The sequence below is a fragment of the Taudactylus pleione genome, unplaced genomic scaffold (assembly GCF_031769625.1).
Source record: "Taudactylus pleione unplaced genomic scaffold, aTauple2 ptg000053l, whole genome shotgun sequence".
Classification (NCBI taxonomy): Eukaryota; Metazoa; Chordata; class Amphibia; order Anura; family Myobatrachidae; genus Taudactylus; species Taudactylus pleione.
The window spans coordinates 30549369-30562731 of NW_028284455.1; the positions used below are offsets into that span (position 1 = coordinate 30549369).

Genomic DNA, 13363 nt, shown 5'->3' on the forward strand with positions numbered 1-13363 from the left:
TCTCTTATAAGTGCTCTTGATGTATCACAACAGAGTTTGGAAGGGGGTTACCCTACTCAAGGCAATGTGGCTGTAGTTTCATACTTAATCCAAATGTGTACAAATTACTGGGCTCAGAGTGTGTTCAATGCCTTTGCAAATGGTCTGGTATCTTTCCTCATATTTGTGCACTATAACCATTGACCTGTTTGGAATTCTCTTTTGTCTGCATGCTTAATCTTTTGTTTGAAAGTGACTACTTTTATGCAGGACCTCACAGAGAGTGTGATATTTATATTTACAATGTAATTGACAACTGCTTCTATCCTAATTTCTTACTGGATTAGTCAGTGTATGACAATGTATCACTTTTGAGCTAGCGCATTGCTACAGGGCAAACAAGTTGTAAGATTCTTTTTTTTACATTTAGTCATTTTTTATTTAAGATACTGCAGTCATTGAAAAAAAAAACGGTAAAACTGGAATAAATAAAAATTTTAAATTGTGAATTTTTCAAAACATGGTGCAGTTGCAAATTGCCTTTAAGGGGTGATGATGAAGGTTAAGAGTAAAAGAAAGGTTGGGAGTGTAAGATTCCAAGGGACCAAGAGAGAAATTAAAACCTATATGGATTAGAAAACAGCAGTTGAAGGGCAATTGCTCATTCACTCAGGACGTCTGGAGCATATTAAATGAGGTCCGGGGTTACCAGACATTTTAAAAGGACTTATAGGAGTCTTGGATGACACTCATAAATTCCATTTGATAAGTATGCCAGAGCCTGGACTTTATATTGTGCATAGTGGGAACAAGCGGTAGCTCCAACGAGGTCACAGTTTAGCATGTCACAGAAGAAATAATGTGTCTGATCAGTATGTTTTGGTGACTGGTATGCTAAAAAAATATTTAAAGGAAGGAGAAAATTCTTAGGAGAAGGCGCAATATCGGTATTCAAAAGAGCTAATCAAGTTTTGAGCGTCAAAAAACAGTTTCACCAAATGTAGCCTAGAAAAGCTCACCCAAATGTGGATAGAATAATTTATTTTTCTTGGTGCTCAGTACTTTATAGATCAGTGCCAAAAATATTTTTCAGATTCAGAAGTTGTGACGAAAGGAAAAACTTTTGAATAGGGGAAAGTGATAACTCTAGATGAGTTTTTAAATATTTTTGCTTGACAGCCCCTTTTTGCATATTTCTTCCATTGAAGTTACTGGTGCGAGAGGCCTACCAATACAACTTTTTGAGTATATCTGTGAAAGTAATCAGAATAAACTAGCAGATCAGTTTTGTGACATGTGGGTTCTCACGAGTCTTGAAGAAAAGATTCACACCAACCAAAGCAACGTTCGTTCAATGTTTCAGTCTTTGCAGACTTTTATCAAGAACCAAGTGAAAACAAACATAGCACATACCTTTATACAAACATAGCATGGCAGTTTGTGAAAGCCCAGCCTCTCCTCCGCGTCCCGGCAGCTGACGTCATCTGTGTGCGACCAGCGCGTCCCGACTAGCATGATGGCGTCACAGGCGCGTGGCGCAGCTTGTTGACATCACCTGACTGAGCGCAAGACACTCGGACCAGTGGGGTAAATGCAAACAAATAAAGACTGGGTCAAAACAATTAACAGGACACCAGAGTGAAGGAATAAACACCACACAGGGCACCAGAGCAATTGTGTTCTTGTGAATGTGGAGTGCTGGCGTAAGGGGAAAAAAAAAAAATATACACATACTAAGTATTGAACACATCAACATTTTTCTCAGTAAACATATTTGTAATGGGGCTCTATTGTAATTACATTGACATTTTCACCAAATGTCAGCAATAACCCGTGCAATCCACATATGCAAAGAAATCAAACCATAGATGTTTATAAATGAAGTTATGTGTAATAATGTGAAATGAGACAGGGAAAAAGTTTTGAACACACTTACTGAAATTTATTTAATACTTTGTACAAAAGCCTTTGTTGGTAATGACAGGTTTAAGACACCTCCTGTATGGAGAAACTAGTTGCATACTTTACTCAGGTGTGATTTTGGCGCATTCTTCCACACAGTTTTCAAATCTTGAGGGTTCCATGGGACTCTTCTATGAACTCTAATCTTTAGTTCTTTCCATAGATTTTCAATTGGATTCAAGTCAGGTGATTGGCTGGAACATTCTAGTAGCTTTATTTTCTTTCTCTGAAAACAATTGAGTGTGTCCTTTGGCTGTGTTTTTGGGAATCTTTGTCTTGCTGAAATGTCCCCTTGTTTCATCTTCAGCATCCTGTGGATGGCAGCAGATCTAGATAGTCAATTGTAGAAAGGGGTACTCACCAGAGCATATATAGCCAATACAAAGCTTTAATGCTTACATAACCATTTCGGAAAAATGTCGATGTTTCGGTCAAGCATGACCTTTCTCAAGCCAAACATCCATGCATCAGTGCAGCAACAGCAGCATAGTTATCAATGGAACTGCAATGTTACAATGATAACTATGCTGCTGTTGCTGCACTGATGCATGGATGTTTGTCTTGAGAAAGGTCATGCTTGACCGAAACGTCGAAATTTTTCCGAAATGGTTGTGTAAGCATTAAAGCTCTTTTTTTTTCCTATAAATGCTCTGGAGAGTGCTTCTTTCTATGATTGACTATATATATCACACATTAATGCCGCGAGTGCCTTTCCTTTGATATTCTTAATTCACCGCTAGACAGTTGGTCTGGTCAACGTTTCAGGGAATCTTTAATCCCCTTTCGGACAAGAGGAAAAAAAATAACATTTGTTTATAGCTAGGTTACCTTAGTGATGGGTACACTTCGGTGGGAAACGCCCTCATGAGTCAGCCGAGGTGTCTGTGCAGCGACATGCATCATAACCTGGGCCGGAGCTGTGTCTGTGTGTGAGAACTTGGTGGAGGGACACTATATAAAGGGATGTTATTTTTTTTTCTCTCATTGTCCTGATGAAAGGGGATTAAAGGTTCCCTGAAACAGTGACCAGAGCAACTGTATAGCGATGAATCATTAATGCCCTGAGTGCCGTTCCTCTGATGATCTTGTATTATTTACCTGATTCCGGCACCAGGGCAAGCTAATTCTTTTATACAGAGTGCCGGGCATTTGTTGTATGTGACTGTGCGTTAAATCGTGTGTCTTGTAAAAATGCAGGCATTATTGTGTACAGTTTTATGGGATTCATAGGGCTGTGTTTTCTCTTTCTCTTGTGTATATACACTAGTTTAAGTGGATGCACAAACTTTTATAATTGTGTTCGTTAATGTTTACTAGATTACACAAGGAAAGTAGTCAAAGTACAATTGATAGTCATGTTAAATTAATCACAGTCCTCCAATTAGTCCTGCATCCAGTAAATGAAGGACTGCCTGTTGGGCGAGTCCAGTACAGAAATCACTGGCTTAACTTAATATGCTCATATCCTGTTGTGTGATTGTTTGAAGGAGTCAATGTGTGGCTCAGATTTCCTTGTAGGAATGTTTTCTGTGTGATCCAGGAAGAGGACGTGGTAAATCTCAGGTCTTATCACCTTGGGCTCTGCACAAGGCTTTTGCTTTTCACATGTTTCTAAGTCAGTGTGCTTACAAAACAATTTATTTATGAGGTGCCAGCATACGTCACAGCAAAGCATTGTGGGAGCAAAGCACTGGCACACAGAATGTATGAATGTACAATGTGGAGTTGTCAGGCAGGCTAGAAATGTGTTCATGTAAGAATGGCATTTAGAATGTTAAGGCGCTAGCAGTAATCACTTCCTTGGGTTCTTGATGGTGGCTAATCTTCCAACACTTGTATTAGTATTTTAGATTACTCATTTCAGTTTAAAATATTTATTTTGCTTTGGGAAAAAAGGACCTGTTCAGTACTGTTACACCCCCATTGTTATAGTGTAAAAGTTAAAAAACGCGAGATTATTGTCATAACACTACTGTCGTTCAACACTGTTCTATTTCAATTCATAAAATGTGGATCTATAACTTTAATTTCTGGAACTTTTTTGTTTTTGTTCTGCATGATACTTCACACAGTAGTACATCCACAAAATGTCATCTAAACTGCTGTTGGTTTGTCATTTGTTCAGTAATTCATATCCTATCAAAGTTACAGTAATTTAAGGCAGCTGTAGATATTTCTGGTTTCTAATACATTTTTATATAGAGGGAAAGAGTCCATAGTGCACCTTCACAAATGTGCAACAGATATACTTGGGAACTTCTTATTATAGTGATATAATGCACAAGTGATGTTAATATATGTAAGATGATAAAGACTGATCTTCAGTAGTGCCTAGGAAATGACGAATCATAGAGGCCAGAGCATTTATATCTTACGCCTTTTTCTCTCTCCTGCTTTTTTTCTCACTCCTTTTTTTTTTCTCTTTGCCCTTTTTCTGTAGTATATACATATTATAATAATAATAATAATCATGCTGAGATGCTATGTGGTTATCTGTTACCCAGAAATGGGGCCCGGGAAGGTGGATGAGTGGACTGGCCAAGGGTGGTGGTGGAGGTGACAGTTTTTTCTTTCTCTCAGCAGCACTTCAGGAAAGCAGAGAGCATTCTGCCTGGGAAACGGTATTCTAGACTGTATGGTGGCATCACTTCAAAGCATCCCATTCAGGCGTTCAGGGCTATTGAAGGTAGACCAGGGCAGAAGGTCTCTCAATGAATATTTCCTGGCTCAATCTCCACTAACTTCTATGTGAGATAGGATTTCAAGCTTATAGGCCTCTGTATGTTTACCACTCAAGATTGCTTGGTGCACTATATCAGCAAGCAGTGCAAAAATGCAGTCCTTCAGATCAGAAAGGCATCAACTTTTAATTACAAACTTTTTTTTTTTTTATAGGTGATAAAGTAGGGGTTTTCTGAACCATCCTCTTTTGCCAGGCTCAATCAGTTTGTTAAAGAAAGGCATTCGTTCATGTAATCTCTGGCTTATAGTCTCCATATAATAGAGAAAAGAGATTTATTTTTCTTTTTTATATCCTAATTTACTGGATGCTTTTTGTTTTCATTTCTACCACTTGTTTCCCAATTATCCAGTCTGCATCTCCAAGGACCTTTACCAAGGTGCTGATGGTTCTCATGCCGGCACTCAGGAAAAGTGGAGTAACTCTCTGGATGACATTCTGTTGAAAGAAAGATCAGAGCACTTTGTCTGCAATTTCTACAGCAGGAACATGACTGATCAACAATGAGGCAAAAGTCATCTTGTGTCTTCTCAACAGCTGAAGTTCTTGGGAGAACAGTGTTCATTTACAGCAACTAATGTCTATACATACCTGTCTCCTGTCTCCTACCACAGGCATTTTGACATGGACGAGGTAGAATATGTGGGACCTTGAACTAGATCTTCTCAATCAGTAATTTGAGCGAATGGCTAGTGCTTGCAATATTCTAGACGTGAGGACAGTGTGGCATGCGACACTTTCGGACTCTGTTATGACAAACATCTAATTTTCTGACAACTTAACCATACTTGCTTTCATAAACCACCAAGGAGGCGCCAGGAGCAGGTACATGTCATAGGCAGAAGGCAATTTGATGTCCTTTCTGCAAAACAACGTAGCTCATTCTCAGCTAATGTTAGAGCAATCTAGTAGATGGGCCTAGCACAAAAGAGTATTTCGATTACTGGTCCAGAAATTAGGACAACCTGGAACACAGAAGAAACTCTGTTCTACTCCAATCATCAGGGTGATAGGAATATATGCTTTGTCAGTGCCATGAAACTTCCAGCTTGGTTATGTGTTCCCTCCTTTCACTCATTGTCTTTGAAGAAGTAGTAGATCCTTCCATTTTTACATCGTCTGTAGTTTGCAGGTGCCTTGGAATAGTTCTGAAATAGCTTTGCCTCAGATCTTCTGCATGAGGAACCAATTCTTCATCCAAACCAAACTCTTTGATGGCTTGAAAATTGATCTCTAAGATGCAAGGGTGTCTCAAACGAGGTGATTCAAGTGATTTTTCTTGCTAGAACATAAATTCCAGATATTCTTGATTTTCTTCAGGTTGGCTTCAAGAATGGTTTTGTTCTCCATATCCTGAAGGTTCAGGTGTCTGTACTTAATGTCTGTCTTGCCAGCAGACTGATGTCTGATAACCCTGATTTTCAATTTAATTTCTTAAGCAGTGGAGAACATTCATCCTTGAGCCTTTACATGATTTCTCCTCCAATCTGCTCTCAGTTAAGGTGTTTCTAGTAGCAATGTCAGCTCAGTGATTAGGGTATCACATGCCCTATAGTCTCTTTTTAAAGAAATTTCATCTCTTCACTCTTTTATGAGATATTCTCTTCTGAATGTGACATCTTCGGTTGATGCTTAGATTGGAAGGAATATTCTTGAAGAAGTTATTCAATAAAATTTTCAGTTCTGCACAATCTGTTATAAATTATCCTTGAGCCCACACTTTCAGGTCATTACATGCCAAATCATCACGGCTTCCAACCCGACCATCTCAGATTTTCATGAAATTTGGTAGGGTGAAAGACAGCATAAAGTAACTTTCATATATAAAATTTTAGCCCTCAATGATGCACGATGTTCATGCAACAGGGTTGCAAACATGACATTAAATGTAAATTTTATGCTTGCCAGGTCTACTAAAACGAATCATAACTTTGCTTCTAATTGTGGTAGAACTTTCATGTTGGTCTTGTTTTGAAGATAAGGGATAAGAGTTTTCATAAAAAATTGTTCTATATTTAAATATTGACTTTTACATTTCAAGGTCACATGATGTAACCTTTGACCTTGAATATCTAAAAAAAAAAGTGTAATTTTTTTCTCACAAAGTATGTTATACACTTAAATACATTCTCTCTTTGGTATAAGTTTCAATTTGGGAATCCTTTGAGAACAGGAGTAAAAAAAAATATTAAGTGTGGCAGTTGAACCCTTCTTGCACTAACCATGCAAATGGCAAGTTCAGTCTTGTCTTGTACAGCCATGGCCAAAAGTTTTGAGAGTGACACAAGTATTGGTTTTCACAAAGTTTGCTGCCACCTCTTGATTGACCACAAGTTCTCAATGGGATTAAGGTCTGGCAAGGTGCTACATCATACTGGGAAGGGCATGAATAAAGAATGGTACCAAAACACCCTTCAAGAGCAACTTCTCCCAACCATCCAAGAACAGTTTGGTGACTAACAATACCTTTTCCAGCATGATTGAACACTTTGCTAAAAGGTAAAAGTGATAACTAAGTGGCTCGGGGAACAAAACATTGATATTTTCGGTTCATGGCCAGGAAACTCCCCAAACCTTAATCCCATTGAGAATTTGTGGTCAATCCTCAAGAGGCGGGAGAACAAACAAAAACCCACAAATTCTGATAAACTCCAAGCATTGATTAGGCAAGAATGGACAGCCATCAGTCAGTATGTGGCCCAGAACTTGATTGACAGAATGCCAGGGCGAATTGCAGAGGCTCTTGAAAAAGAAGGGTCAACACTGCAAATATTGACTCTTTGCATAAACTTAATGTAATTGTCATTAAAAGCCTTTGACATTTATGAAATGCTTGTAATTTTACTTCAGTATACCATAGTTACATCTGACAAAAAGGTCTAAAAACTCTGAAGCATCAAACTTTGTGAAAACCAATACTTGTTTTAAAACACTTTGTTTAAAATGCTATAGGTGTTCAACATTGCAAGACAAAAAAAAGTTGTTGGTCTTCCCTGTCCTTCCTACAGCTAGTTTCCTCAGATTAAGTTGATGACCTACTTCACAATATGCTTTTTCATTTCTGAGCAGGACTAACTAAGTAAAATCACCAGATGCTCAGTCTTTGCTGGACATACAGACTACACGGGTTCTCCGGTTTGTAATGTGTCTAAACGCACCAAATAGGTCTTCTCTGTAAGGGAAGGCGGTAGTGCTTAGTAGGAGAGGAACTGATCCTGTAAGTTCCACTGAAAACCCCTTAGAGTGCCACCTTGAGGCCCTAGTTCCAAAGGGTTGGTTATGCTTGGTCTATAAAATCTGATACACTACCTCTCACTGATGCAGATTTATTGGCATCGGCAACGCAGATGAGGTGGCCAAACTACGTAGCTTTAGGATTATGCAGATGGCCGATGCTGCAAACATTGCTGTCAGGTTGCGGCCTAGGATCGGCCGTTACTCACCTCAGCGCTGGCTTCCCCTGATCTCTAGCATGTTCAGACACCAGATGCGGCGGCGAGTGACGCACTAAAGTTTATACCTGGGATCTGCTAGGACATCCATGTGCTCGATCCATGATGTGGTTTCTTTGGTTACCGTCATGGACGCAGCCATGACTGTCTGTTTTCACCTGACTAACCCTTTACCCAATTATAGCGTTGGTTGCGGTCAGATGACAGTTTCCTCCAACGGACTACTACCTTAGAGTATATAACTGGGCTCTGGACAACAGGAAGTTGCATGCGCAACGTCGTTACTTCCAGTGTTAACTTGCTGTTGCAGTATTCTAGGTTCCAAGCTCCGTTCCTTCTAGTGACTTGTTCCTAGTGCTTTCCACAGTGTGTACTCAGAATGTCTTCGGAGTACAATTTATAAAGAGTCATCTTCTGTGCTAGCTCCGCGGCTGAATCCTCAGTGTGTGTGCTGAGTTCATCATTCAAGTACCATCTTGTGATACCATTCCACTGTGCTGCGTCTGAGGCCACAGTGTATGTACTGAGTTCATCATTCAAGTACCATCTTGTGATGCCATTCTCCTATGCTGCGTCTGAGGCCAGTGTGTGTACTTGGTACATCATTCAAGTACCATCTTGTGATACCATTCTCCTGTGTCAGTGCTGCATCTAAAGCTACAGTGTGTGTACTTGGTACATCATCCAAGTACCTGTTCATTATACCATCTCCTGTGCCAGCATTGCTGCTGAAACCATGAAGTGTGTTCTCTGTCCATCACTTCAGTACATACCTTCAATATCTTTCTTCTGTGCTTGCCCTGTGGTAGTGTTCTTCCATTTTTCCCCACTTGTGCCGGATACCTGACCAAAGGGCCGTGACCTGCCTGCTGGGTGCAGCTTAGGCCAAAATCCCGTTTGGGGGGTGGTCACTGGTGAACACCTCCCAGTAGGTTAGACTCTGCGCCTTTGGTCAGATCTCGCCAATATTTGATACTGATGGATGAGGAAGACATTAATCCAGGCCCCTCGCCTCCTGTTCCTTCCGCAACCTGGGTCCACGTCTTCTAATCTTGTGGTGGAGAATCATCTTAGCCAGAGCGTGACCATTGCGGCTGATGCAGCATTAGCATATATGCATACAGTAGCTGTGCCCAAAGACGCAGACTTACATCTCTGACTTAGATCCATTGTTTGTTCATTATGTATATTATCCTCCCATGCGAATCACAAGTCTTGTGCTCTTAAATTGGTATTATGTTTTTAAAGATCAAGTAAAACCACATTATAAATTGATCCTTATTAAAGGCTGTGTATTATGGAGATTAAACACTTAAAGTTTGCAAATTTGCTTCTCAAACTCAATGTGCAGAATAGTGCTGTGTGGATTCATACACTGGCTTGGCCAACTATGTTGCAGTAAACTAAATGTGTGCAATGCTTTTTTACCTGTGTGAGATCATGAGGACTTTGTCCTAAAGTTGTGGTAGATGGGTGTATAGTGGAGTGGGGGCTCTTTTTGACAGAGCAGCAGGAGATTGTGAAGTTAACAAATGTTTCATTTTCATGGTTCAAACCTCAATCATTCAATGATGGTGTATCGTGCAGGGCTGTGGAGTCATTATGCCAAACTTACAACTCGGACACCTATTTTTCTACTGTCTGCCTCAGCTCCTTCATAAATGGCAAATCTATATTTTACATGCATTCTATCTCGACTACAATTTGATCCTTAGGGTAGTTACATTTGTGTAATGATTTCATAAAGGTTCAAATAGTAGCTTAGGTCAAGAGATAGTAGTAGAATGTAAACTGACAGCTGATGGGTTAATTATATTTATTATTGGTTCAGTATATCTGTTATGTCCCAATTGTAAAGCACACTGAAATATACTGGTTCTATAGTGTTCCCGCTTGTTTTACCAGCGCCCTGCCGATTTTAAAAGGGCAAAATATGCCCTGCCCTTTTAGCAGCACTCAGCTAAAACAGAATGCTCTGACCTTTCCCGACCCGCAGGCCGCATTGTTGCGCTGGTGGAAAAAGTTGCTGTGACCGATCACCGCCGGGTGAATAGACGCCGTGCGCATGCGCACCGTAAGTGCTGGGCAAGCTCCCATGTGTGACAAATTGGAGACCCCCCACCCAAGTGCCCTGCTCTTCCTGCAGACTAGCAAGAACACTACTCTATATAAGTAATTGTTAATAAATTCAATATTGCAGTGTAATGTGTGACTGCTGCATTTGGTAACTGGTAATTATCTCTGTGTTGAGGAATAATGACAACTTCTGCCACCAGGTATTTGATTACTTATTAGTTACAGTAGACTATTCATGCAATACGTGATTTCATTGTCATGTATTCTCCTGTAACTAATGCACTCTGCTGTTAATCCAACCTCTGCTGTATCAACATTAGTTTAGTACTCCTCACCTCTGCCTGGCCTATATTTTACCACTACCAACGTTATTAGTGTCCTAGTGTGTGTTACTTCTCACACAGATCGCTTTGTGCAAGGGACACTTCAACTTCACTATGCAGCTTTTTTTTTCTGGTTTTGAACAAAACTTTGTTTCAGAACAGAGAACAAACACTGTTGTGCTAACCTTTGTTTCTGCTGTTTAGCATTTCGTTTCTGCAAGATAAAAATCAGTTTCCTATTCAGAGACACATGAGACTGATCTGGGTGAGTGCCTGGGAAGCGGGGAAGATGAGTCAAAGACTCCTGTACATGCATTAATGCAATCACGGATATTTCTATGATTATATGGGGTAGATTGACTAAGCCTTGGAGAGAAATAAAGTACCAACCAATCGCCTCCCAACTGTCATTTTTTCAAACACCGCCTGTAAGATGACAAGAACTGATTGGTTGATACTTTTTCTTTCGCCACTTTATCATTCTCCAAGGCTTAGTACATCTCCCCCTGTATGTTTTGTTTTGGGTTTTCTTTTAAACTGGATTTGGTACTGTTCTTCTGACTCCACAGTCCTGGTTTAGTGGACCTTTTAAGAAAAATACATTACCAATCAACTATAAACCATGCATTTTCCTTGTAAATCTTTGAGTGAAGTCTCCATTTTTATGAATGATTTCTTTATTTCCAGGTGTTCTGTTCTCGCTTGCAGTGCCTATGTTGCTTTGGCTCTGGGTGATAACCTCATGGCCTTAAACCATGCAGACAAACTTCTTCAGCAGCCAAGGTTGTCAGGATCCCTTAAGTAAGTTTGTGTTCTGTAATTTCAGGTGTAATTAAGCCACACGTTAAAACTGTTCTTGGCCTAATGTAAATTGATTTGACAACACTTAAGGTGCGTACACACTAGACGATATTTTACACAATATGCCCGATTCTGGAGCATCAGAACGACATATCATATAAAAAATGTCTAAATCGTGACTGTCCAGTCAATCACGATGCCGTTGCGCATCCCCGCGGCTCGTACATCGCATCTTCAGATCTTGTCTACAGCAGGAAAGATCTGCCAATCTCGTATACGATCCGGCAGCATATTGTACACTGTTTATGCCTGTATGATATGTCGTTCGGATCCACATACGATGCTTGCAGGCATGGATCAGGGATATCCGTGCTGCAAGCATGAAGACATGGATGCATAGACAGATCTATGTCCGTGCATCTTTGTCTAAAAAAACATAATAATTTTAAAGAAAAACGGCGTAGGGGTTCCCCATATTTTGCGCTACCAGCACTGGGCTCTGAACCGGTCCTGGTTCTGGAAATACAGGGGAAAAAAGTGCGTAGGGTCCCCCTATATTTACCAGAAACAGCACCAAACGTTTTCTAGCAGGGGGTTAATGCCAGAGCCAGGGGAACCCTATAACCGGGTCCCCCGGCTGAAGCATTAACCCTGACCAGCATCCCTGGGGAGCTGGGGTTTCCCCCCCCCCAATAAAGGGGTCCCCCTCTCCATGGCTTCCCAAGCCTAGGCTTATAGCCCGAGGCTATCCCCGGCGGTGTGAGCCGGGTTGATTTATGTAGTGTAGTGCATTTTAAAGTATTGAAAATATTGTCTTTTGCTGTGAAACTACAGATCCCAGCAAGCCTCCCCCACATGCTCGTACTTGGAGAACCACAAATACCAGCATGCTTGGCAGTACTGGCCCGCTGGTACCTGTAGTTCCACAGCAAAAGCAATATTAAAATTTACACTGGATACACCGCGTACAAAGTAAAAGTTTATTAAACATACATGCACACACTATATCATATACTCACCTGTGTATCCCTGAAGCCATCACATCCTCTTGCCTAGTAGGAATCCATAGGGTACCTGTAAAAAAAAAAAAAAATATATCCATACTCACCGTCTCCTATGCGAAGTTCGGGTCCTCATCGTTCCATGTATGCAATCCATGGGGTCTTGGCAAAACAAAAAAATGCAAAATATGTGAGCCACTGGACAATAGAACCATCCTCTGAGGATGGTAATTCCCGAACGAGAGTTCAGCGGCGGGATTTCACTATGGAAACCCCGGTGCTGAGCGTTCATTGGCTGAAAGAGGCGAGCCTTCCGCCTCTCAGCCAATGAACGGTTCTCACCATTGAAGTCACCATTGGACCCGAACTTTGCATAGGAGACGGTGAGTATGGATATTTTTATTTTACAGGTACCCTATGGATTCTACTTGGAGAAGAGGACCGATGGGCTTCAGGGATACATAGATGAGTATGTGAGATAGTGTGTGTGCATGTATGTTTAATAAACTTTTACTTTGTACGGTGTGTGTGTCCTGTGTTTATTTTAATATTGCTTTTGCTGTGGAACTACAGGTACCAGCGGGCCAGTAATGCCCCGCATGCTGGTACTTGTAGTTCCACAGGCTTGCTGGGACCTGTAGTTCCACAGCAAAAGACAATATTTTCAACACTTTCAAATGCTCTACCCTACATAATCAACCGCCTAGTGGTGCCGGGGATAGCCCCAGGCTATCAGCCTAGGGCTGGGGTGCCCTGGAGATACCCGGCCTGGGTTGACTAGCGGTCAGGGTTAATGCTTTGACCAGAGGACCCAGTGATAGGGCTCCCCTGGCTGTGGCATAAGCCCCTCGCTAGAAAAAAATGTTGTGCTGGTTCTGGTAAATAGAGGGGGACCCTACTCATTTTTTTTTTCCCCTGTATTTCCAACACCGGATCAGAGCCCAGTGCTGGTTGCATTTGTCCCCTGTATTTTGGCAACCAGGGCTGGATCTGACTAGCCCGGTGCTGGTTGTGCTTAAATACGGGGCT

At 41.0% G+C, this 13363-nt stretch overlaps 1 protein-coding gene across 3 annotated transcripts in view; it reads left to right on the forward strand.

Annotated features, from left to right (window-relative positions):
- Nucleotides 1–13363, forward strand: part of CNOT10 (CCR4-NOT transcription complex subunit 10) — a 118409-nt gene that overhangs the window by 72816 nt on the left and 32230 nt on the right. For all 3 annotated transcript variants that reach the window (XM_088462771.1, XM_088462773.1, XM_088462772.1), the window contains one exon: nt 11220–11333. In XM_088462771.1, coding sequence (XP_088318897.1) covers nt 11220–11333 — 114 coding nt within the window. The remainder of the gene's footprint in view (nt 1–11219; nt 11334–13363) is intronic.